Source organism: Mus musculus, chromosome 5 (assembly GCF_000001635.26).
Source record: "Mus musculus strain C57BL/6J chromosome 5, GRCm38.p6 C57BL/6J".
NCBI lineage: Eukaryota > Metazoa > Chordata > Mammalia > Rodentia > Muridae > Mus > Mus musculus.
This window is the reverse complement of record NC_000071.6, coordinates 3709380-3736889: the sequence shown is the minus strand read 5'-3', so window position 1 is coordinate 3736889 and position 27510 is coordinate 3709380. Positions and strand designations below refer to the sequence as shown.

Sequence of the window (27510 nt, the reverse complement as noted above, 5' to 3'; positions counted from 1 at the left end):
ACATACAGATGGGTTGTAAGGCACCATGTGGTTGCTGAGAATTGAACTCAGGACCTCTGGAAGAGCAATCAGTGCTCTTATCCACTGAGCCATCTCTTCAGCCCCATTTATGACACTTTAATTCATAATTCCTTTCTGTTGATCCTCCTCCCTCCCTCTCCTCTCATTCTCCTGCCACCCATAACCAGTAGTCCCCATGCCTCTGTGTTCCAAGACCCTCCTTTGTTTTCATTAGCTTTTGCCTTCTCACTCCCTTTCTATTTCATGGCATACCCATATTATTTATATATCTAATTTGTATATGAGTTAGAGATTAGGACCTATATGTGAGGGCCGTGCAGGGTTTGCCCTTCTAAATCTGGATTACTTCAGTACAATAATTTATAGGTTTACCCATTTTCCTGAAAAATGTATAATTTAATTTTTAATTAATCTAATTTGCAGATAAAATCTGCAAAGTGTGTGTATATGTCACACTTTTATTATCTCTTCATTTGCTCATATATATGTAAGCTGGTTCCATTTCCTTATTTTGTGACTAGAGTATGTAGATAGGCAGATATCTCTGTGATAGTTGTAGAACCCTTTGTTTATGTGCCCAGAAGCTGTATCATATGTGATCATTTTATTTCCAATTTTTGAGAAACATACATACTGATTTGCATAATGGCTGTACCAATGAACAGCAGCAGCCAGTGAGTGATGGTTTCCAATCTCCACATCCTTGTTACCAGCATTCATTATTGTCTTATTCTTTAGTCATTTTGAATAGAATGAGATTGAATCCCAGTGGCTAAAGATGTTGAACAGTTTAAAAATGTGTGTTGACCTTTTGATTGTTTTGAGACCTGTGTTTTTGGCTCACTAGTCTATTTTACTGGCTGGTAGTTGGGGAGTAGGGTGGTGTTTAATTATATATCCACTAAAGGTTGTCTCTTGTTCTCAGGTTGTCTTTTTCACTCTACCAACAATCTCCATTTACGCTTTCTTTAAAAAGTCAAGAATCAGTTTTCATTGTGTTGTACTTTTCGCAGTTTTAGAAATGTCAGTACTTGTTATTCTCTTGAACATGCTGGTGTTATAAGTGACCTTTTGTAGTTCTCAACCACTTTCCTATTCCAAGAATAAGTTATCTAGCTGGTCTTGTGGTATATGTCAGCCTGTTTGTTTTCTAATACTTCACTGAGTTTGGCCTTATTATACAATACATAGTTTTACCAGTGCCAGATTAGCTTGATGTGCAGTGAACTCTTTGTCTAGTAGACTGACTGTTCCTAGTCAGTATTCTTATACAATTATCTTGCATTGAATGTGAATGGACCATTATCATCTGTGATTAAATATTAATGAACCACTACTGATAAAACATGTGAAGAATTTCTCTTTTCCTGAAATCTAAATCAGATTGCTTGGAGAGCATTTAAAAAAGGCAGGTAACTTTTAAAAATGCTATTTCATATTACTAAAATGAAGAAAAGGGAGATAGTTACTGTATGTGGGGTTCTATATACACTAAGGAAATGACAGAAATTATAGACAGTATTTTCTGGTATGGTGGGCATAAGAAACAGGAAGTAGAAACAGAACAGGAGGAAAAAAGGCCATGACCTTTTAATAAATTTTACATAGCTTCTAATAGAATGTGTAAAAATTATGTTAGCGTGGTGTGTGTGTGTGTGTGTGTGTGTGTGTGTGATGTTTTCTTTATCTGTTCATCTGCTGATCAGTACCTAGCTTGAGTCCATTAGCTGTTGCAGTTAGTGTTAAAACAAACATGACTGTCCAGGTATTGCAATAGTGGGCTGACATTGGTTCTTATGAATCATTGTATGACTAGATTGTGCTGTTCTGTTTTACATTTGGGGGGGGCACTTTTAATATACTTGACAGTGTGTGGTGATGGGGAGGAAGAACACACTTTTGGAATCCCAAAAAAGGTTTCAAGTCTCTTTCTGAGAGTGGATAAGTTACATAACTTCCCTGGGTCTTACTTTCTTCAATTTAAATAAAAACTGAAAATGTTATTAGGAGAAATAAATTAATGTATATAATAAATATTATATATATACACATATATATATGCATATATACATATATGTATATGTATAACACCAAGCAAAATTTTTTAATATTTTAGCTTTTTTTAATTTTGGATTTTTATGACTCTAGACTTTATAATAATGTTTTCACTTGACCATTTTATAAAGATTCACATAAAGAAGATTATCTGTACTAAATTAATCCATATTTAAGCTAAGTTAATTCACTAAAATTTTATTTATAACCCAAATTATTTTTTCCTTCTTTCAGACCCTTTACCAAATGACCTTTAGGACTATAACCATTTTACAACTAAAGACCATGTGAAGGCTGTTGCAAAATTATGTTCTAAAAGAGAAATGTGGCTAAATTAAACCTCTACCAAAAAATTAGTAAATTCTAAGTAAAACATCTACCTAAAATAATAGTAGGAATTACTAGGAATTCTGAGAACATTCTTAACATATGGTACTAGTAATTGTAGTTTAAATTCCATTTTAAAATATTACTAACTTTTGTCTACCAAGACATGCCTTCATAGTTACTATTATATAGAATACATTCTATAATTTTTAACTTTTCATTTATCCTGTTTCAATTTTTAGTATGTTTCAAACATTGTAATTTCTGGGTTTTCATATATATCTGTTTTGTTTTTCCTAAAGATTGGGACAGGGAGAAGTTGCTTGAAGCTTGGATGTCCAACCCAGAGAACTGCTGCCAGCGGTCAGGGGTGCAGATGCCAACCCCACCACCCAGTGGGTACAATGCCTGGGACACGCTGCCTTCCCCGAGAACTCCAAGGACTACAAGATCCTCTGTCACCTCCCCAGATGAAATCAGTCTGTCTCCTGGGGATTTAGATACCAGTTTGGTATGGCTTAGTATACTTCCCAAAGCTTTTAGTCTTTCAACTTTTAAACTATGTGTGATACTGCCCTGTAGAGTGGTTGGTTGTAGTACTGTAACTGAATCTCCTACCTTGTTTTGAAGGCTTGGTAATTTTTTTTGCCTTTGTAAGTTCTTACTACTATAGAATGATTTTGTGATATCTGTATTATCGGTTGAAAAGCAAAATATTTTCTCACTTCAAAACAGTTTGGAAAAACCATATACTACATTTTCACCTAGAAATATTCAATGTATTTAAATAAAGCATAATGAAATACTAAAACTTAGTTTATAGTATATATTCTTAATCTAAAATGAAAATTTTAAAGTAATTTACTGAATGGTAATATTGTAAAGCATTTGCAATATATTGTGATGATCATATGCTTGTTCTAGCAAATGTTCTGAGTTCATTCAGTACATTTTCTTAATCAGTGCTTCTCCTTTAACAGGCAACAGTCCTGCCCTTGTGTGCAGTAAACAGACAGCACCCTGCTGCTGTGCTGTGTGCGAGATTATGGTGCATTAGACTGCTTTAGCCACTTGAAATTTGTAATAAATAAGAAAGCTTCCCTTCGTCCTCTGTAGGAACCATTTGGGAAGGCAAAATGCTATTTCTGTAATACACATTTGTAACAAAGTTGCTTCTCCTAAGTCATGTTAACATAGCATTGTTTACATAGTTTTGTATCAGACTTGCTTGCTTGAACACTTTACCCGAGTGCACGTGCACATGCGCGCGCGCGCGTGCGTGCGTGCGTGCGTGCGTGCGTGCGTGTGTGTGTGTGTGTGTGCGTGCGTGCGTGCGTGCGTGCGTGCGTGTGTGTGTGTGTGTGTGTGTGTGTGTGTGTGTGTGTGTGTGTTAGGGGCTTAGGGGAGTCGTTAAGAGATGCTGGTACTTGAACTCAGGTGATCAACCCTGCTAGGCAAGCACTGTACCACTGAGCCGCATCACCAACTCAAGTTGCCACTCTTAATATCCTGACTTGTTGTATTCAAATACAAAGTTTCTCTGTTCCTGTGTATTTTCCACAGTAAGCATAGAATGAAAGATACTGCAATGGTTACTTTGTAGCACACCATGTGATCTTGACCTGAATAGATGGTAATGATTTATTTCTTATATTTCCCTTTCCTAATGCTCAATGCTGATTAATAGGTAAACTTAGTTAAATGGAAAATATAAAAAAGACAGTCAACCTTGTAGCTTTGAAACTTTTCAATTTTTAAGAATTATAATTACTGTAACTTTGAACTAGTGAACAAAATTAATGTATTGCTTCTCTTCAGAGTCTGACCCTGTTAAGTCATTTTTCTTGTCCATCTCCAGTGTGACATTTGTATGTGCAGTATTTCTGTGTTTGAAGATCCAGTGGATATGCCCTGTGGACATGATTTTTGTAGAGGCTGTTGGGAGGCGTGAGTACATGAACAGCTTGTTCATCTCTTACTAATTGATAGCACTTTTGACTTGGTAATGAAATTGTCTTCAGTATTTAATGATGCTGATTATTTGTATTGGTTTTTGAGTTAACTGAAATGTACTGTTTCACAAAGAAGGAATAGTTTTGTCTTTCCTTTTTGACATCAAGGGAAGTATAACTAAATAATTGTATTAGTATTTTCTTTTATATTACATATAATATAAATTTCAGATGTACACCTAAATACCAATAATCAGTTTCTATCTTATATCGCACGAATTTTAAGCATTGGTGGTCTCTGAATTTTTTTAAGGCAGTCAGAAAGCCTTGAAAACCTGTAAGAACTACAGATAATTGAAATTCTTTTCTGTTACTCTAAAGTCAAATGCTTACACTAGAGATTGGGTGTGTATTACAGTAGAAATTTTTCTTCTCATGCTTTTCTCTCATTTCTTCTTTATAATCTGTCTTAGATTTATATATTCTCATGTCTTACCTTGAACTTTGTGAGACAGTTTTTAAAACAAATGCAGATTAGTATAAATGAATAGTATAGTATCTTACTGTCTCTGGGGACTTTTTATTTAATGATTTAAGCAAAATATGTTATAAGGATCTTAAACAAGTCTCTAATACTATTTTTTTTCATGGAATATTGGGTACCAAGTGTAGGGATGTGGGGAGCATTGCATGAATGAGATAGCAAAGACTTGGTGGTTTGCTGTATTTTTGTTTTGTTTACAGTTTTGCTGTAATGCAATTGTTATATATCTGTCTATACATTTAAAATAAATTAGTTCATAAATTGAGACATGTGTACACCATGGAACTATAACCACAATCAAGACAATAAGTGTCTCTGTTAGCTTCCCAAATTTACTCATTAGGGTCGAGAGTGGGTAAAGTGGTTCCCCAAACATTGGAAACCAACCTCATGTCCTAGAACACACATACTAGCATGCACTTATAGACCCAGTGTTAGAGGCAGAAACGTCTCAACCCTGGAGCTCCTTGTCCAGCCAGTCTAGCATCATTCTTAAAAAATAGCCCTCTAGCTCCATGGCAATGAGAGGCTCTACCTCAGAGGCACTGTCCTCAGAGGATAGTGTTTCTAGGATAACATCTCAGGTCATCTGGCCTGCACACATGCACTCCCGTGCACACTCGCACGCACGCACGCGCGCGCGCACACACACACACACACACACTCTTACATGTACCTGCACATCTTTCTGCCTCTCCATCCTCCTCTCTTCACCTTCCCTCACCCTGAATATATATAACACAGACTGATCTGTGTACTGGTTTCATCTGGTGTACTTTTTATGTTTTCTAAAACAGTGTAAAGCAAGACTTCATTTGGAGGGAAAGAAATGCTTTTCAAAAAGTCAGAATAAATAAGTATACCTGTTTGTTTTAGATTCTAAACATAGACTAGACTTTTAAATCTAATGTGATCAAGTCAGCATAGCTAATACAAGTCAACTAATTCACAATAGTCAAACTCACAAACTAAAGCCATTTTTAGCACAATTCTTGAGCAGAAAATTTTCTCTGGATATTTAGTTTCAAAGTCTCAACTATATTATCTGAAGGACTGTTAGTTAGGTTTTACCATTGGTGGTTGTTGGACTTGGTTCTGATATGAAAATTGGCCTTGCCAGTGAATTACTTGGATTTTTTTTAACCTTTAATGACCTTCCTCATATAACTAGTATCATAGAACTACCCCCTAGCCAGAAAGGGGGGTTAGTAAGTTTTAAATTCTGTTCTTATTGTTTTCCTTGATATTATACCATCTACTTACCATTCTCCACCTGACCCATGACAGCTCTTGTCAAACCAGACACTAGTAAAACAAATTGAGTAGTTGATATATTGAGTTAAAAAAATATTTTAAAATTAATAGCAGTCTGCGGGAGACTGATGGCTTACCAAGTAATGGCATTTGCTTGAAAACCCCATCTGTTTCCCTTTTACCATCTCCTCTGCATTGTCACTGTAGCCAGATGCTTTGAGGCATCTGTGCCAGTGACTTGAGAGGAACTTATTCTTTCTACCCACACAAAGACATTCTTCCTAATAGTAAGGCTTAAGCCTCATGTCTAATACAGTCTAAGTCTCCCTTGTTCCTAAGTACAGTGAAATTAATAAACAGTGCAAAGGAAGAGGATGATAGAGAATCAACATTGTTGATCATGCTACCAGGCAGTTATAATGTAGTTACTTGCTTTCCGTCTGTTTCTCTAGAATTGCTAAATACTGTACGATCCAGAGCTAGGAATGTATCTCAATAGAATGCTTAGCTAGCATGCATGAGTTCCAACCTTAGTATCATTTAAACCTGGCCTGCTTGGCACATACCCGTAATTCCAACAACATATATGAAGGGAGGCAAGAAGACAGAAGTTCTAGGACACTCTTAGTTATATATATAGGGTCTTAGTTCAAGACCCTTCTAGGTACATAAGACCTTGTCTCAGAAAAAAAAATTCATTTAAATTCAGATGTAAAAAGTTCATTTTATGCTTGTACATAGACTATATTACATAACAGTTACAACGCCATATGCAGTGTCTGGCAGTGTAAGAGAGGAAGAGTAAGCCCAGGTCTTGGTGAATACCACTACACCATATAACTCTTGGTGTTATTTTAATTATACTCTCATAGAAAAGCTTCAAAAAGAGAACATTCTTAGTATGAATGAATAATTTACATCCTCTTCTTTTTTTTCTGTCAATTGGCATTTTAATAGGTTTTTAAATCTGAAAATTCAAGAAGGTGAAGCCCATAACATTTTCTGCCCTGCATATGAATGCTTTCAACTCGTGCCTGTAGATGTCATAGAAAGTGTAGTTTCTAAGGAGATGGACAAACGATACCTACAGTTTGATATTAAGGTATGGTACAGTGTATTAAGCCTGTGTTTTATTTCTAAATGTATATAGGAATGATGATATTAACTAGAACTTTGAGCCAAATCAGCATTTTGTATGTATAAAAGGCAAAGTGAAACTTAACCACCACCACCCCAAAAAGCTGTTGTCCCTTTTTTATAACTGATTGATGAAAATTAATTTCAAAGTACATATTTTCATAGAAACTACTCTTTTCCTAACAATATTTTATACTCCTGAGAGGAATATTTACAAACAAAATCTTAACTTAGAAATTAATAATTTTTATTCCAATTAATAGCTTAGTATAATAAATTATAATTTTTGTCCTTTATCCTCTGTTTTTATTTAGTAGTTAATAAGAAACATGAAAAAATTATGTATGTAACTTAAAGCTTTTATTTCAGTTGCTTTATATAGATTTTTCCTACTCTAAATACTATTGCATAATCTTAAAAATGACTTTGGTATAAGCAGTATTATAATAATTTTTTATAATATTGTCAAGATAACATTTAGGAATTTAGTATTAAAATATAACATAATTATACATAAGTTTCTGCTTACAGTTAATCAAAAAAAAAAAAAAAACCCACATAAAACGTTGGCAAACTGCCAGGAGCCTCCTGGACTGGAGCGGGTTGAAAGGAGACAAGAGTTGGACTCTGGTGTAGCTTTAAAGACTGCTGGTCTCTGGACATTTTAGCTCTCTTACTGTGTTAAATGCTGCTGATCACTTGTAAAGGATCTTAAAAACGTTCTAGCTCGTTCTGAGGGTTAAAAGACACTTAGGCGAAAGTGAGTTTAGTTTTAATTTCTAAGTTCTCTCTGGAAAGTTTACTATGAAAGTTCTCTTTAAAAAAAGGGGATAAACGGAATGAAAAAAAAGTGGGACAAGGAGAATGCTAAAGGAAGGAGGATAAAGAGAACTCTGCTCTCCTCTCTGTGTCCTCAGCACTTACGTATCTTTCAGAGTACATGAGCACATGGCTACACATGCATTCAAGTCCGGAATCATAAATTGATTTAGTTTACAGCAAAGAATGTTCCCATGCATATGCATTAGGAGTAATTATCTCGCTAACATTCACCATCGGTCACCAGCACTACAGGTTCCTGGAGGATTAAAAGCCATACTAAGTTATTACTGAAGTTTTCTATACATAAGCCCAGTCAATAGTTTATCTTTTGTCCTAGCACCTATAATAAGTCATAGTTCCCTTTTTGTGATCTTGGGATAATGGTTTTACAACCTTTTGGAATGTGCTCTGAGTAGCAGATGCCTGCTTGCTATCTCGGAAGTAATTAACGTGTAACACTAAAGACTGCCAGAGTTCTCATTTGCAGTTTTGACTATCAGAAAGAATTTAATAGGGTTGTTATTAAAAGAGCTTAATAATTGCTATAAATTTAGGAATTCTTATAGAATCATCATTAAGGTTTAAGAAATCATCTAATTGTCTATATAGCATCACTATAAGACAGAAGATCTTCATCATTCTGCATAGATCTCAAAAAGGTGGGCTAATACCTAGTGAGTGTTTTATATATTTGTTAATAACAGGAAAGCAGATTAATAACAGGAATCTTTCCTAAGATGAATATCTCCTGAGCCTGCCTACCAGAGCTCCATCATAGATTTTAATCCAAGGTGGGCCCATCTCAGGAAGATCACCTTCTAAGTATTAGGTTGTTGGCTCCTGACAGCAAATCATTTTTAAGGTAGACATTTTTATGTAGACAATTGCATTTTTACCTTGTTATCATTTACCTGGTTTTTAGATGAAAGAAAAAAAAGGATTTAAAAATCATTCTATTACTTAAGGTAATTGCCACATTTTGATTCTGAAGTATCTATATTACTTTCCAGTACTGTTTTTAGTATTTTTCTTTTATTTGCTTTTAGTTGCTGTAGAAATACACACTGTTTTACAATTTGCATCTAAAATCACTTCTTGTCTTTTATTATGATTTTTAAACAGGCCTTTGTTGAAAATAATCCTGCCATTAAATGGTGTCCTACCGCAGGCTGTGAACGAGCAGTCAGACTGACAAAGCAGGGGTCAAATCCATCTGGGTCTGACACACTCAGCTTCCCATTGCTAAGAGCCCCTGCTGTGGACTGCGGCAAAGGACACCTCTTCTGCTGGTTAGTATAAGAGGCTGGAATCAACCTTAACACTTTCCTGACACTTTTTATAGATACTTTGAACCTCGAATCAGGTGTTTAACTTATAGTGTACTTGGTACTATTTTTAGTAATTTAAGAAAGTGTAATAAACAATTCATAACTATTGTGTACATATTACCACCATACTGAGTCTTATTTAATGTGATTATATAATTTAATTGAATTTTTTCCCAATGCTCTGGATTGCATACTGTCATATCCATGTCATCCATAAGGAAACTCAGTCTTAGAGACACTTAGTGGTGTACTGCTCAGAAACAGCAGAAATGGAATTGAAAACCCACTGTTGATTCCAGAGCCTGTTTCTTACTCTGTAATAACAAAATTGCTGACTGTAGGTTAGAAAGTTTATAGTTTCATGTCTTCATAAACTATAAGCCTTTGGCAACTGTTCTAAGCCACGGCTTCTTAGGACTACTAAACAGTCTTTTCTAGATTTTTCATCTTGGACTTCAGGTTCTCCCAAAATGAGTTCTTAGGTGACTATAAAGTGTGAGCCTAGTTAAGAAAGAGCATGTGACTACTGACTTTAAAAATATTGTATTTTGCTTAGCTTCTAGTGCCTCCTAAGTACTGAGTAAGGTTGAACTCATAATGAATTAATATTGCAAAGGATGTCACTCGGCATGCTCATTTAATTTTATGGTTTTCAGTAATCACCATTCTCATTTATTCAGAGTAGATTAAGTTTTACTTAGTTAGTTGATCAGAAAAAGTATTCTGCCTTTTGTCTATTTCCAGAATTATCAAATATTACATAAATATCCTTTTTAATTTTTCAAAGTTACCTCTATATTGTATTTGTTTGTGTGTGAATGCACTCACAGTGTATAGATAGTGTGCGTAGCGCACATGTGAGACCAGAAGACAGCTGGTGGGAGGCAGTTCTTTCCCTGAACCTTCTGCATTCTAGGGATCAAATCCAGGTTGTCAGACTTGACAGCAAATGCCTTCACCAACTGAACTAAAATATACTTTATATTTTAAGATTAAAATTCTAGTCTTCTAAGTCAAGATTGAATCATAGCACTACTAATAGTAAAAAGGCACAGCTATGGAACTACCCCTACCCCATCATGTATGTTTCCTGCTGTTACTATTAAAAATTAAAGCAAATATGTGGGAGGTTAGAGGTCAGCAAAGTACTACGTATACCTAGTTTTAAAAGTGAAATTTTGTTGAAGCACAATTAAGACCTTCTATGTGAGTTTATTTATGTATTATTTGTATTTGTTTTGAAGTTGTGACAGCAAAATTGAGGTGTTGTCACAAAGACCATTGATACATAGTTATGTAAAGCATTTATTGTTTCCCTCTTTACAGAAAAAGTTTGCTTACTAGAGTTTGGATATAGTAATTAAAACAATACCAGATTGCTACTTTTCTGGCTAAATGAGACTGAGAAAAACTAAAATACCAAGAAAATTCTCAGCAATAAGTTCTATTCATGTGCCCTAAAGGTAAATTTTCAAAACATTTAAAAGAAAAATTTCTCATCTTTGTAGTTACACATTTTTATTATTCACTGCTACTGACTCTGCCTCACTAATTCAGAAATGAGAGTAGAACTACAGCATGAACAATGAGTTAATGAAGCATGGGTGTGGTGGTGAATGGTAAATTTCTCAACATGTGAAGAAATGCACCAATTGACCCTTTCTGCTGCCCTGATATATCAGACTGTCAATGACCCAGGTCCATGGAAGATGAAAGGCCATGACAGAGCTTAGGCTCTGGTCTGAATTCCATCCCAGACTGGAGTCTGGGAAAGGCCACGTGGGCCTAGATCACATTTGGCAAATCATTTGAAGGACAGCAGAGAACTTATCACATTGAATCATTTTCTGAATGTCAGCCTAAGGAGAAGAAAAGCCAGTGAGTGACTTGAAATGAAATTAGGTTCATGAAGGACAAACTCAAATTCTACATTATTTAGTTTAATCTAGTTGCCTTTCAGTTTTGCTAATCACTCAACTATATGACTGCTACATTAGTTGTCTGGGTTTTCTATATAGTCTACCCCAGCACTGTGGGCATTAATATACAATCCTTTTTTTTTCTTTGCTTCTTAGTCATAGAGGATAAATGTTTTGACTGTAATCAGAAATTTTGAGTGGAAATGATTAAATCTTTGGATACTTATATCTCATTTCCCCCAAGAAACAAAATGTCAGTGTGCATACATATATTTAGAATATTGCTTTCAAGACTCAGAACTCTAGCAAAAGTAAATAATTATAAAATGAGTATTTTTATGTAGTTCACTTAGTATGGGTTATTACTAAGATTCTATAATGACATATAACTGGAATGTCTAACTTCTTTTTTAATTATTTATTTATTTATACTCCAGATTTTGTTCCCCTCCTTGTTCACCCTCTGACTGTTCCACATCCCATACCTCCTCCACACCCCCATCTCTACAAGGATGTCCTCACTCCCACCCCCCACCCCACCAGACCTCTAAATGCTCAACCTCTTGATAGAAACTTTTTCATCAAGTAGTAAAAGTAGAAGGGTTTTTTTTTTCAGAGCCTTGGAGCCATTTTATATTTCTACAACAGTTGTGCATATTAGCATATCTTCAAGAAAGGGCCATTTCTTGTTTTGTTGATATTAGTTTAACATCCAGGGTCAAAGACTTTTAGACAAGCATGTTTTTCTTTATAACCTCTTACCTATACACTTTCTTAGACATTCCATTGATAACTCTAGCCAAGATTCTCCTCTGTGCCATGTTCTATGGACAGTTTGAGATCCACTTTCAATAGATATCAGACAGCCATCACCAATTAAAAACTTTTTTTAGGTAGAAGGTATAGTAGTGCCTCCTTGTAAACTTAGGAGGCTGAGACAGGAGGATCACAATACAGCAAAACTACATCTCAGAAGAACAAAAATTCTTAAAGAATTTCATTTACGATAATAGCAGGATTATATTGGCAATCTAGATTATCACCCAGTTACTCTACCTAGTAGCCATTGTTACAATTACAGTACTTGGGCAGTCAAACCTCTTTTCTTGGACTTACTGCTCAAGATAGCATTAAATAGCAACTGTGGCTTTCTCTCTACTTTGCAGTCCTTGCTGTAGCTTCTTACAAGTGTCTATGTTTCACACCTACTTTCAGTATTCATAGGAAATAGACAAATTGTCATCACACCCTGAAAAAAATCTCACTGATTGGGCTGACTCCTGAAGCAGCCTTTGTTCTTTGACTCTTAGAAAGGAAAAACTTCTGTCTCTATCTAAACCCACAGCCTTAGAGAGCTATCTGTTCAATAAGCAGTTACAGCCTTTTGAAAAAGTGTTTTGTTTTGTTTTGTTTCAAGATTCTATTTGCGAGTGTTGGGTTTTCCTCCATGATTTTCTTTCACTTTACTCTCAAAATATATTCTGACAACGAGATCAACATACTATTATTGATCCTTCTAGAAGATAGTGAATGTGCTATTTAATTTCCAGGGGTGAAAAAAAACTTAATGGAACTAATTTATACTTATTAGTTTAATAATAATGTTTTACTCATTTCTTTTAGTTGCTTTAAATGTATAACTTTTTTATATCCTAGGATTTATTATTTCCTGCTTCCTTGAGATATAATTAACAACTAGGCTTTTTTTTTTTCTAATGAATGGTAAGAAATATAGATTCAGCATTCCCACATGAATTCTCAAGCAGCAAATAGGAACACTGGCTTATCCATGGCCATAGCATGTTCTGCTTACTGCTGGGCTAATAGAGGTGAGAGTCTGTGTGCTAGGAGTAGTGAAAGTTTGCAGTTGTCACAGATCTGAGTATGCACGTGAGCACTCGTAACACATGCACTTCTGTTTTACATGACCCAGCAATTTTGAGTGTCTTTAAGTTGCACTAACTGCAGCTAACACCTCTCACCTGTTTGTTTTTAAGAGAGAGTTTATCAGTGTAGCCTGGCTGTCCTGGATCTCACTCTATAGAACAGGCTGGCCTTGAACTCACAGACATCTGCCTGCCCCTGCCCCTGCCTCTGCCTCAGTAATGGGACTAAAGGGTGCATCACACACCCAGTCTCACTAAATCTTACCTTTTTTCAAAACTTTTGTGACCCCTAAAGACTCTATGACTCTGACACAACTCTCCTCGCTCTTTGTCTCCCCAGCAACATTCATAACTGTTGCTTTGTTTTACTTCTCTGTGAATTGGCCTACGCTACATTTAGTGGCAGTGAAATCCTGCAGTTTTTATCTTTTTTTTATCTGGCTTATTTTCCTTAAGAGAATGAAGGTCACTTGTTAGAGCACTTGTCCCCAAGCTGATAACACTGTTTAGGGACATTGTAGAGCCTCTATGAAGTGGGCCCAGCTTGAGGAAGTAGGTTGTTTCTGTGTAACTGGTGGGGCCCAGCCTCCATACCTTCCCCACTGTGATGATGCATATCTGCTTAAACCATATGCCAGGGTTAAACCTACCCTTCACTGAGGTGCTTCTGTCCTGGTGTTGCTTTGTTACAGTGAAGAAATAAGTAGTAATACTGTACCTAACGTGAAATTATTGTTGGATGATAATTCTCTTTCACTTTATAAAAAACCACCAACCTGCTCTTCAGACAGCTGCATCAACATTAACATTTCCATCAGTAGTGCCCAAAGATTCCAGTTTTTAAGTTCTCTTTGGACTCTCATTTTCAAAATCTCTTTTGAAATGCTTCATATCAAATTTGTACCTTAATTTTTAAAATTTTTTCAATTGGATGCGTGTTTACCATCCATTTTTTTATCCACATAGTGATGAGGAGTATTTTTCAGTGACTTCTCTGTTTTGTCTCTTAGGGAGTGCCTTGGTGAAGCACATGAGCCTTGTGACTGCCAAACATGGAAAAACTGGTTACAAAAGATAACCGAAATGAAGCCAGAAGAACGTGAGTGGAATTCCACATAGCTGTGCTACATATCCTGCCAGCATTCCATAGATAATGTTAGAGTTCTCATAATCTTAATTTAAGAGGAATTTTCAATTTTACTAGTGCCAGGCCCCATGTTCACCCTGGCCTCGGAGGTGGGTTTATACAGGGCAAAACCACAAGCATATCTTCACTTTTAGGAACAACTGAAGGTCATGTTTAACCTTCCCAGAAAGCCCTTTTCATCCTTGAGTGAGCCAACTTGTTTTTCTGTCCTTTGCAAGATGAAATTTATGGTCTGTAGTAAGGAAAAAAAATGTATTTCCCTGAAACTTTCAGTTATGAATAGGAAATTAATTTTATGCTGTTTTGAGGTTTTATATATTTACTTAAATATTAAAACTTTTCTTTTTCCATTTTCTTGGAATTTTTTTCATGAAAATAGATTGTTCTCTCTATGCAATACATTGCATACTGACTACAGATTCTTTTCTCTCTACTCTTCCCAGCCCCCTCCCTCTTAGTCTCTTTTCAGAAAGAAGCAAACCTACCCCACCCCAACAAAAGCTACTCTAAGACAAGGCAGTGAGGCAGCCCAGCAGGAGGGAAAGAAAGAGGGAGCCACACTGCTCGCAGTGCACCCAGCCTAAACAGCCCCAGCAGGAGGGAAAGAAAGAGGGAGACACACTGCTCGCAGTGCACCCAGCCTAAACAGCCCCAGCAGGAGGGAAAGAAAGAGGGAGACACACTGCTCGCAGTGCACCCCGCCTAAACAACCCAGCAGGAGGGAAAGAAAGAGGGAGACACACTGCTCGCAGTGCACCCAGCCTAAACAGCCCAGCAGGAGGGAAAGAAAGAGGGAGACACACTGCTCGCAGTGCACCCAGCCTAAACAGCCCCAGCGTGTGCAGGCCCGAGGCCCTGTGCTGAGACCTGCTCACTTGATTCAGATACTGAGACTTCTGTAAACACATTATCTTTGCTCTGGGATAGACAGGATACAAAGTGATATTAGTAATCCCATTTTGCAGCTGAGACAGCACTTAGATTGAGTGGCATAGAGCATATTTCAGGAGATAGAATAGATTTTCTGAATTTCTAAAGGATTTCTTTTTACTTTCTTTCCAATAGCAATTTCTGTGTTTAAAAAAATGAATACATTTTATTTTAAAGTAATATAAGCCAAGATTTCTTCTTTTTTAGTTAATGGTTAGTTTGCAGTGTTGCAAATCAGGATCAAGAATTCACTTGCTGAACCTTGTGCTCTGAAGAGCAAAGCACATAATACAGACAGTGAGAACCTTTAGGAAGGGCAGCAAGCAGGAGAAGCTGTCAGGCTATAGTATATAGCCTATAACACACAGCTAAGTAAACATGAGAACAACTAACTAGGAGTGGAAGGAAAAGACTATCACAGCGTATTCCTGAAAGAGATGAACTATGAATTGAGTGTAGGCTTCTCTGCAGAGGCAAAGGTAGGATCTAGGTATTAGTGCTTGCATCAGAGTATCAGTTGGAAAGAGAGACTGGCAGTGGGGAGACCTATGGGCTTGGGTTATGTGAGAGTACTGTAGATCCTTGAGGTTCATGATGTCTGAGGAGTTGGAATGTTACTTGTTCTTAATAGAATAAGCCATGAAGTACATTATTTAGATGGGATATAAAGTTATCAAGCATTCTTATCAGAATACTAATAACTGTAGAAGGGTAGCTTTAAGGACAGATAGACCAGTGTATGAGAAGTTGAGCTTTTGTGTCACAAGCTAGACCATTATACCATTAGTAGTCAGAGTTAGCAAATTCAGATAAAGGAAATGCCTTCTAGGAAGAAGAATGGCCCTTGACATACACAATTTGATTGTGTGGTAATCACAGGATATGTGGTTGGAGATGTCCAGTGGGATTCTAGAAGTGCTTGCCTCAAACTCAGTAGAAATACTAAGAATAGTTAGTAATTTATTTTAAATGCTGTCTTCTTTATTTAAGTACTGTTTATGTTAGAATGTAAGGTTTAGATACCATGCATTTATGTTTTAAATAAGTGTCATAAATATTGTGAGAGTATTATTCTTGTGATGGGTTGTAGGGGAGAGAATCAGTCATCTGTAGGAGAGGGTGACACATTTGATGTGTGAACTGGATACTTAAAACCATGTCAGTGTTCTTATGGAGCATGTTAAGGGACAGGGTGAAGAAGCTTTGTGAAACATGGCATAGTCAACAACTGCAAATTGAGAGCTGCAGTGTGGGATGTTGCAGTGAGCAGTGGGGCTGCGCTGATCAGGGTTCAGACCAGGGTCAGGTAAAAGGAGTATAGCAAGCCTGGCTATAGAGACCCTGGACAGCGTTATAATAGACTGAGGACTGTGAGATGCATACTTAGGTTGCTCAAGCCATGGTGTAGCTGACGTGCTAGGATGTGAGTGCACCCTGAGACTACTGCACAATATCCAGATGAGAGAGAGGCTCTGAGGGCTTAACAAGGTGATTCAGGTGGGCTTAAGTGGACAGGGAGTTTTGAAAAGTTCAGTGCAGTATCATTGCTTTAAATCTAACATGTTTCCTAGTTACTTAGAAAATTGCTATGCTACAAGATGTCTACCATACTCATTTATTCCAAAACAGAATATGGTCCAAGGATCAGGTTTGAAATGTAAAGCAAGTATTGGGGCAAAATATTTTTAAAGGACTTGTTTTAGTTACTTTCTATTGCTGTGATAAAGCCCCATGAGCAAACAAGAGAGGGAAAAGTTTTCTTTGTGCTTAGGGTTCCAGAGACCTAAGTGTCCATGATGGCATACCATGTCAGCTAGCATCAGACATGGCAGCTGAAGCACCAAGCTCAGAGTTTGTATCTTGTCAACAAGCATGAAGCAAAGACAATGAACTAGGAGTGGAACAAGGCCTTAAACTCTCCAAGCTCATAGCCAGGGACATACTTCCTCCAGAAGGGCACTCCAGCTAAGCTTCCCCAGACAGCACCACAAGAGAAACGTTTCCCATTGAGGGCACCACAGGAAGCTTGCGTGTTACTTGTGCAGTAGAAGTTGAGAGACGCAGCTTTCTTCAGTCATCACCCATGCTTATCTGGCTTTTCTGGTGACACAGCTGCCTTTGAATCGCCTAGGCTTCTGTAGCTGATCCCCAGTAAACACACTGGTCCATCAGACTGGACCTGGGTATGTAGAATTATACGCTACTTTGATATGACATTGTCTTTCTATTGAGTGCAAATAGACAGCCCATCCCCCAAGGAAACGTCTTGTAATCCGTTGTGTAACCATCTCATTTGGCTTTATAAACCTTCACTCACATAGTTCATTCCATTTGTTGAAGATGCTGCCTTTTTTCCAGTGTGTATTTCTGCTTTCTTTGTCAAAATCAGGTGTTGGTAGGTATGAGGATTTATGTGTGGGTCTTTGATTCCATTGGTCAGCGTGCCTGGTTTTGTGCCAATGCCATGCTGTTTTTATTGCTATAGTTGTAGAGTACAGTTTGAGGTTAAGAATGGTGATCCCTCCAGCAGTTCTTTTATTATTTGGGATTGTTTGAGCTATCCTGAGTTTCTTGTGTTTCCATATGAAGCTGGAAATTGTCCTCACAAGATCTGTGAAGAATTATGATGGAACGTTGATGGGGGGTTGCCTTGAGTATGCAGATTGCTTTTGGTACAATGGCCATTTTTACTATGTTAATCCTATTGCCACATGAGCATGGGAAAGTTTCCATCTGGTGATATCTTCACTTTCTTCTATTTTCTTGGTTAGAGTTACTATTGGAAGATTTGTAATTAGTATTACATGTTGTATCATGTATATGACCAGATCTCTAATCAGCGCAGAAAGGGTGTGTATGACAGACTAAAGATCCTGAGTGAGGTAACACAATTACAAAAGAACACATATGATATGATACGCTGGCAAGTGGATATTAGCCCAGAAACTTAGAATACCCAAGATAAAAACTGTAAAACTCATGAATCTCAAGAAGGAGGAAGACCAAAGTGTGGGTACTTCTTTCCTTCTTAGAAAGCTGAACAAAATATTCATGGAAGGAGTTACAAAGATCAGTGCTGAGACTGAAGGAAGGACCATCCCGAGACTGCCCCACCCAGGATCCATCCCATAAACAACCACTAAACCTAGACACTGTTGCATATACCAACAAGATTTTGCTGACAGGACCCTGATATAGCTATCTTTTGTGCCTGGCAAATACAGAAGTGGATGCTCACAGTCATCTATTGGATGGAACACAGGGTACCCAATGAAGGAGCTAGAGAAAGTACCCAAAGAGCTGAAGGGGTCTGCAACCCTATAGGTGGAACAACAATATGAACTAACCAGTACCCCCAGAGCTCATGTCTCTAGTTGCATGTGTAGCAGAGGATGGCCTAGTCAGCCATCAATGGGAGGAGAGGCTCTTGATCTTGCAAAGATTCTATGCCCCCGTATAAGGGAATGCCAGGGCCAGGAAGTGGGAGGGGTGGGCAGGGGAGAGGGGAGGGTATAGGGGATTTTCAGAGAGGAAACTAGGGAAGGAGATAGCATTTGAAATGTAAATGAGGAAAACATGAAAAGGAAGGAAGGAAGGAACCATTTCACCCAAACTAGTTTAGTGAACCATTGGTTTTATTGGGGTTGCTTATAGGAGCATGGAGGGTTCAAAGGCAGCTGTATCATAAGAAAGTTTACCCCAGTTTGCCATGACTTAAAAGCTGTGTTCCTGGGGTTCCTTCACAGCTTGGAGACAGCTCAGCTGGTTGGAAAGCCTTTTCTCCCCGGCAACTGTTCCTTCTGATATAACCCTGGGGACAGAGCTTTGTGAATCTTGTAACTCTCAAGAGTTCACTGAGCCATATAAATTTCCTCTTCTTCCTAAATTAGTTGCCTTCCTCCAGAGGTGTTTCATTAGGACAGCTCTGCCCCTTACCATATTAAAACTGAGTCAGTTATTCCAGGCCCACAATAGGTTTCTATTCTGGAAGGAGGGGTAAAAGCCAAGGCTGAGAAGAGGTTAATGGTGAGCCTTGAAAAGAGTACTTTTGCACATGATAAGTATCCTGTGGTAAGAGGAAGAAAGAAGAGTAAGATTAGCAAATGGGGTGCAAAATATTCCTGTTGGCCAAATATAGACTGCAAATTTAAAAATAACCATTGAATTGTCTGAATGAGATTTTGATCCAGAAAGATGGAAAATTGGGAAGAATGTTAGGAAACAGGATAGAAGAAGCAATGTTCACCTAGAAGTACCTAACAGAAAGGAACAAAGCCCGGGCTACACTGAGAATCCCAGTTTCCAAGAGAAAGAAAAGCCTAGGTGTTTTCTCTCCACACTGTGTCACATTCAGGGCTTACAATGCAGGCCACTTTGTGTAAGTCTGTGTGTGATATCCACCAGGCTGAAGTGGACAGGAGCAAGGCAGCTCTAACACTAAAGTCCTACCCATCATCAGATTTGTAAAAGTGAGATTCTGAAGAAGGAAAGCATGACCAAATGTTGCTAAATGCTGACATATCCTTGTATTGCAAGTACTTTTCTTTGTATCTTATTCCAGAAATAATAAAATCACATAAGCATTTTTATGACAATTTTTTCCTAACTTATCCAGACTGACTTGAAACTGATGCTCGTCCTGCCTCAACCTCCTAAGCTGAGACTCAGGCACCGCCACACTCTCATAAGCATTTCTCTAAAACACACACACACATTTATAAGTTCATGAATTGTTTTCTCTCAGGTCCAGGTTTCTAGTCCTTAAATGGTGAAATTCAAAAGAAGTGACACAATCAAATTAATGAAAAAAAGTGTTAGAAATATACTAAGAAATCAGTTCAGAGGTTTCCATATAACCAATTGATTAGTGTTTTAAAGCACTAAATTGATTCTCTTGTGTTTAACCAGTGCAAGAAGTAGATATAGTTATACTGTGTGATAAAATGGTAAGTTTATACAATTTGCAGATAATTTATATATTCTTAAATGATTGGTGGTAGAATTCAAATGGTTTATTAAAAACCAATCTTTAAAAGCAGCTTTCGAGTGTGTGTGTGTGTTGGTCTGTATATAAGTGCATATATGTGTATACTCACTGTATACATTTTGGTTCTACTAAATAGGTTTAGATGTTATATACTCTGGCACTATTAAATGAAGCTGATATTTCTTAACACAAGAGCCTAGCACATCAAATTATTAAGAAAACAAGATCAAGTAATATTATACATATTATACATATACGTTATACATATATTATACATATACAAGTGAGGAGGTTAATGGAAGACTTTGAAAGTCAGTGGAACTAGGAAGGCTTACTAGACAGACATGCATCACAAGTGTCCAGAAGAGTGGGTTAGGAGGACTGAGAGTTGAAGGTGTTTCCCAGAAGTTTTATTGTAATAGTAATTGGTCAACTCCTAGGTATAATTGCCATCATATAACCCCCCTACAATAGAGTTAGAAGCACGCTTTCTCCAAGAGTAGAAGCGAAGTATTGTGTTGTGCATCATACAGCGGCTTTGTTTGAGTGGCTTTGTGTTCTATTTATTATAACAATGAACAATGCGATCATAAGAATATGCTAGAGCCTCTAAACTAAAAATAATGTTGATGTTGAAAAGAGAAGAAAGGCCCCTTCTTTTAAACAAGAATTGGGTGTTTTAAATATGTTTAGATTTTGCTGCATTGCCCCCACAGCTTGGCCACAGTAGCCATACCAAGTTCCTTCTCAGATATCAGTCCTCACCAAATGACGTGAGTTCTGCTGCCAGCCATTTTCTCTCACGTAGAAACTGACATGGCCTGACCACCTCACTACTGCTGTTGCCTCTCTTTGCTGTGTAGAATTAAAAGCCAGTATTTTGCAATTGACAACAGGTGCTGTGGTGTTGTGGATACAAACATATATATATGTTCCTTTCAGGTCAGTGTAGCAAGACAGTCCCTCTCAGCTGCTAGGTTCTATGGAAAGGCTACTCCTAGTACCCAGCCCCTCTGGTTCATAGACAGAGCCACTTCCTAAGGGTCAGTCATCCCCAGCTGCTGTCCTGCTTTTGTCATCTCATACCTGTGGATTGGGTAAATGTCCCTTTCAAACAGTACAGCTAAAACCTTACTGTGGCTTCTTTCAGAAGCTGCATGTAGTTAGAGCCTTGACTTGAATGGGCCACGGACAGGGTTCTTAAATGACTCCTGACATCATTTGTAAGGCTTCTTAGTGCACTTAGAGATAGAAAAGAAAACAAAGCCTGCAGATGCCTTCCGATCTAACTGGGATAACAACATTTTAATTTTACCTTTTAAATTGCTAGGAGGCAGCCAGGCGTGGTGGCTTTTAATCACAGCACTCAGGAGGCAGAGGCAGGCAGATTTCTGAGTTTGAGGCCAGCCTGGTCTACAAAGTGAGTTCCAGGACAGCCAGGGCTACACAGAGAAACCCTGTCTCGAAAACAAAACAAAACAAAAATTTGCTAGGAGGCAGTTAAAATGAAATGCCTAGGATCTTTTAAAACTGTGGCTTTGCTTAAAATTACAGATCTCAAGTTATAGCAGAGTAAATTGAATTTAAGAAGAAATTTATAAAGTTGGTATAGGGCAAGCACTGAACCACATATCCTTAATCCTTCAGAGAAGCTTACCAAGTGAATGGGTCAAGTCATGAAGGACTTCACACTGCTTCCGGAAATAACTGAATTTTATCTTGTAGCCCTTTGTCGAGGGAAGGCAGAGAAAACAACTTGATTTTCAGAAGATTACTGTGTAGGTAGTATTGCTGAGGGTAGGAGGGAGAAGGAACTGGAGGGTTGGTTTTCTGTTTCTGCTGTCTCAGCAAGACAACCAAAAATGGGGATGGAGAGGAAGGTGTGGAGTCAGCCATACTCTGTGAGTAAGCTAGCCAGAGGATGCTGAAGCTAGTCCTCCTCACAGCCTGATCTGAACTCTGTAGCTGACTTACAAGCATGTTAGGTAAATAAAGAGAAACGGATCTGAGAGATGGATTTAGTTGTAGGCATATCCCCTTGGGTTTGCTTGTCTGAAGTAATTACAGACTAAAAACAGAAGGAGAAGAAGTGGTGCTCTTGTGTAATTGTTGCCCTCAGGAGGCTGGGGGCCAGGTTCTGAATTTGTAAGTAGCCTGGACTATGTATAACAAGCTCTGCCTCACAAAACAAATACTGTTGTTTAAAGCTTTCCACTATAAAGAATCCCTAATCATTTTGTTTGCAATTGGCCTATTTTAAGAAATTAAAGTTTAGGGGCTGGAGAAATAGCTCAGTGGTTAGGAGCAACTGTTGCTCTTGCAGAGGATACGAATTTGGTTCTCAAACCTACAAGGTAGCTACAACTTTAGTTCCAAGGGATCCAACACTCTTTTCTGACATCTGCAGGCACCAGGCAGATACATACATGCAGGCAAAACATCCATATACATAATACAAAATTACAGTCTAAAAAGAGACTATAGTCTAACACAGTGGTTCTCAACCATCCTAATGCTGCAACCCTTCAATACAGTTCTGGGCACTGGTGTGTGGGCAGGCCTACGTATGGCACACCCGCCTGGAGATGGGGAGCAGTGGCCTTAGGGGACCCCTGTGAAAGGGTCATTCAACCCCCAAGTTGAGAACTGCTAGTCTAAGGTAATCACTCTTTCTATAACTTTCTTTAATATAATAGTTACTTTTTTTTAAAGATTTATTTATTTATTATATGTAATTACACTGTAGCTGTCCAGAAGAGGGAGTCAGATCTTGTTACAGATGGTTGTGAGCCACCATGTGGTTTCTGGGATTTGAACTCCGGACCTTCAGAAGAGCAGTCGGGTGCTCTTACCCACTGAGCCATCTCACCAGCCCCTAATAGTTACTTTAAACAAAGCTCATACTCTTAAAAAAAAAAAAAAAAACAACTTTGGTTCATCCCCATTTTTATTTGTATAGCTTTACAGAGAAATTTCTTTTCAAATAGGTTTTTTTTTTAATTAGGTATTTTCTTCATTTACATTTCCAACGCTATCCCAAAAGACCCCCATGCCCTCCCCCCCACTCCCCTACCCACCCACTCCCACTTCTTGGCCCTGGCGTTCCCCTGTACTGAGGCACATAAAGTTTGCAAGACCGATGGGCCTCTCCTTTTAAGAATGTTTGTACAGAACTTCCTATACTATTGAAAATGAAGAAGTTTTAAAAATCTTGCCCTAGACACTAACAGGAAAGACAAACACATGAGTACCATGGAGCGAGCCTGCAAAGAAAAGCCTTGTTCCCTCCCCCTGAAGTTAAGTGCTTAACCATGTGTTTTGTTTGTGCTCAATACCTTAAAGTCGTTGGAGTCAGCGAAGCCTATGAAGATGCTGCCAATTGTCTGTGGCTGTTAACTAACTCCAAGCCTTGTGCGAACTGTAAGTCTCCAATACAGAAGAACGAAGGCTGTAATCACATGCAGTGTGCCAAGGTAAGAGGCTGACACGCATTTCCATGCGTTGTCATTAGACTCTTCATTGAGTTTGTACTACAAAACAAGATGGTATTCTGCTATTAAATCCATCAACTAAATAAATAACTGAGTTCTTAACAACATTGAAAACTTACAATACATAAGAGATCCACCTAGCTGGGACCTTCAAGGGGTTGAAAGGAAGTCTGCGCTCTCCTGAAAAAGAAGCTACTTACATTTTTAACAATCTTGGAATAAGGTTAACAATACTATATTAATCCATGCCTCTATTTCAGTGTTTTGTTTGAAAACTGTAGTAATACTCTCATTTTTTCCTTTATTAGAAAGACCATCTAGGTTTTTAAGTAAGTTTTAAAATATTAAGACAATATAATTTTTCTTACTTAGAAAGTGAAAGAAATTAAAATACTTAAGACTAATAAAATATATTAACATTACTCTAACAATACTTGATCTTTTTCACCTTGAGCCGTGCTCATTGAATTATAACTTGCAAAAGAATGTAAGTTACAGAATTATATTACAAGTTTATATTAAAGTAAATTTAATGTAAAGAAATGGACTTCTTGAGACAGTAGAGGATCCCTGAGGGGCAGAAGGAAAAGGCCTACTGTTGGTTTCTGAGAAAATTACCCAATTTTAGTTCACTAAACTGAACTAAAACTGGACAAAATTATTTTTTCTAAATATGGTCTCATCTCCAATTTCCTGTTTAGTTTTGTTCTTAGAAAATGTGATGTAGATTCCCTAAATGTACACAGAAGTATACATTGACCATCAACGATCAATAGCTGACTATTGGGGTAGACACCAGTATTACTTTTCTGTCCTTCACAGCACAGTAGTAAGTTCTTGATAAATACAGATTGCTGGAAGGATATTTTCATAAGTTAATCAGACTGATGATACAAAGGCACCACATGAGTCAGATGTTTCTTGAGATTCTCTGGGGTTTAAAACAAACATTTATTTATAAGATCTGTAAATGTAAGAATCTTATTTTGTATACTATTTTAATTGTTCAAATCAAAAATACAAACTGAGTAGTTTATAAAGCCATGGTAGTGCATGGCTTTAATCCCAGCAATCGAGAGGCAGAGGCAGGTCATCTATGATACCAGCCTGGTCTACATAGCAAGCTCTAGACCAGTTAGAGTTACACAGTGAGACTGTCTCCAAAGAGAAAGAAAATAAAACTAAAAGCTGGTTTTCTTATTTGGACCTAGTAAACTTACCTAGATGATAGATAACCTCATGCACACAGCTGAATCCTTTTAGAGTATTCTGCAAGTATGTAAATAGAACATGTCATGAGAAGTTGAATCCATGCCCAGTGTGAACAGCTTCATAATCTGCCTGGGCTGTTGATGGTTCCATGTGGATTATAATAGACAGTTTGCATTGTCTGAAATCCAATGCGTTTGGTTTTTAAAAGAATGACATATTTGTTCATCTAAAAATAAACTAATTTATTTTTAAGAAGACTCTTTTTCATTTCCCCTTAGAAATGTTTAAAGTTTTTTATATTTTTAATGAGAATGCTGTATCATCACAGCCCTACCCACCCCACCCCACTCCATCCCTTTTACCCTCTAGCTCCTCCTTCGACTCCAGGCCCCTCCTGTTGTCCCTACTAGGGCTTGTGAGTCTCTGATTGCTGGAGAGGAAAGAGCTGGAAGCTCTCAGCAGAGGATCACCAGCTCCCTCTCCTGAGCCCCCAGAAACACCCTGACCCTGTCTAGTGGCCAATGGGGCCTGCTGGCCAGCTGCTGTTCGGCACCTGTTACCACCCAGTATTTCTTGAAGTCTAATATTCAATATTAGGGTACTAGAAAAATGGGTCAGAAATTAATAGTGTTTAGTGTGCAGTAATGAGAACTGGACTTCAGACGCCTGTACCCATGTAACAAAGCAGGAACCCTGCAGATGCCTGTAACTCCAGCTCCAAGGGTTCCAACATCTGCTTCTGTACAGGCATGAGCACCTAAGCGCACATGCATGTGCGCACTAACACAGACACATATATACATTTAAGTAAATAAAATTTTTGTTCATTACTTCTCTCATACAGTACATCCCAAATGAAGCCTCCACTTGCTCCAGTTCTTCCCCTCCCCACCCAACCACCCACCCCAATCCACTGCTCCTCCATTTCCCTTCAGGAAAGAACAGGTCTCTTAGGAATATCAACCAAACTACAAACGTGGCATATCAAGATGCAGTAAGACTAGGTACAACCCCTCCTATCAAGGCTGGACAGAGCAACTCAGTAGGAAGAAAAGTCCCAAGATCAGGCAAAAGAGTCAGACATCCCATCTCCTACTGTTAGGAATCTCACAAAAAACCCAAGTTAAATACCTCAGTGTTTATGCAGAGGACCTGGTGCAGACCCATGCTGGCTCTATGATGGCTGCTTCAGTTTGTGGGCACCCATGAGCCCTGCTTACTAGGTTGAGTTGGCTGTGTACTTCTGGTTTTCTGTACCTTCCTCCCCCTCTTCCAAAGGACTCCCTGAGCTCTGAGGGAAAGGACCTAATGCAGGTCTCCAATCTGGGGGCGCTCTCTACCTGATGTTTGCTGTGGGCCTCTGTTCCCATCAGCTGACAGAGGAAGCCTCACTACTAATGATTAGGCTAGGCACTGATCTGGAAGTAGAGCAGATTATCATTAGGAATCATTTCCTTGGGTTTTTTGAGGAGAGGGGAATGCAGTCCTGTTTGGTTCTCTACTAGGTCTCTGAGCTACCCAGCCTCCAGGTCCTGGCCATCCAGGCAGTGTCAGGCATGGGCGCCCTCATATAGCATAAACCTCAAGTTAGATGAGTCATTGGGTGTCCACTCCTACAAGTTCTGTGCAACCATTGCCCCAGTACTTTTTTTTTATTAGATATTTTCTTCATTACATTTCAAATGCTATCCTCAAGGCCTCCTATACCCTCCCTCCACCCTGCTCCCCAACCCACCCACTCCCACTTCCTGGCCCTGGCATTCTCCTGTACCTGGGGCATATGATCTTCGCAAGACCAAGGGCCTCTCCTCCCGTTGATGGCCTACTAGACCATATATGCAACTAGAGACACTGCTCTGGGGGTACTGGTTAGTTCATATTGTTGTTCCACCTATAGGGTTACAGATCCCTTCGGCTCCTTGGGTACTTTCTCTAGCTCCTTCACTAGGGACCCTGTGTTCCATCCAATAGATGACTGTGAGCATCCACTTCTGTGTTTGCCAGGGACTGGCATAGCCTCACAAGAGATAGCTATATCAGGGTCCTGTCATCAAAATATCTTGCAGCCAGGACATATTGTAAATCAAAGGTTTTGTGACTGTGTTGGTGTCCTAGTCTCACTACTAGAAACCTAGAAGATAGCTAGATCTAGCTCCATGTCCTCCATTACTACAAGTCCTCACTATGGTCACTCTCAATTGGTTCCAGAGAATTTCCAGTGCATTAGGTTTCCACATGGCCCCTCATTCCCCCCAAATTCTAGTCATCCCTCCCTGTACTTTCTCCCGTCCTCCTCCTCCCAACCTGATTCCTCCTGATTCCATCCCTACCTGTCCCCAGTCTACCCACAGAGTCTATTTTCTTTTCCTTCCAAGGGAGAATCATGATTTCCTCCCTAGACCCCTCCTTGGGATTTCGCCTCTCCCTCACCACTAATGCCCACTTACAAATGAATCCATACCATGTTCATCTTTCTGTGTCTGGGTACCTCACTTGGG

At 38.4% G+C, this 27510-nt stretch overlaps 1 protein-coding gene across 5 annotated transcripts in view; it reads left to right on the top strand.

Moving 5' to 3' along the window:
- The window catches only part of Ankib1 (ankyrin repeat and IBR domain containing 1), a 113126-nt gene that overhangs the window by 66235 nt on the left and 19381 nt on the right, over nt 1–27510 (top strand). For 4 of the 5 annotated variants that reach the window (NM_001289528.1, NM_001003909.4, NM_001289527.1 and 1 more), the window contains 6 exons: nt 2706–2914; nt 4262–4350; nt 7111–7255; nt 9235–9401; nt 14256–14344; nt 23652–23782. In NM_001289528.1, the coding sequence (NP_001276457.1) occupies nt 2738–2914; nt 4262–4350; nt 7111–7255; nt 9235–9401; nt 14256–14344; nt 23652–23782 (798 nt within the window). In that variant the 5' untranslated portion in view covers nt 2706–2737. Of the gene's footprint in view, nt 1–2705; nt 2915–4261; nt 4351–7110; nt 7256–9234; nt 9402–10766; nt 10904–14255; nt 14345–23651; nt 23783–27510 lie in introns of all 5 variants that reach the window. The other variant, NM_001289529.1, reaches the window with a different exon arrangement.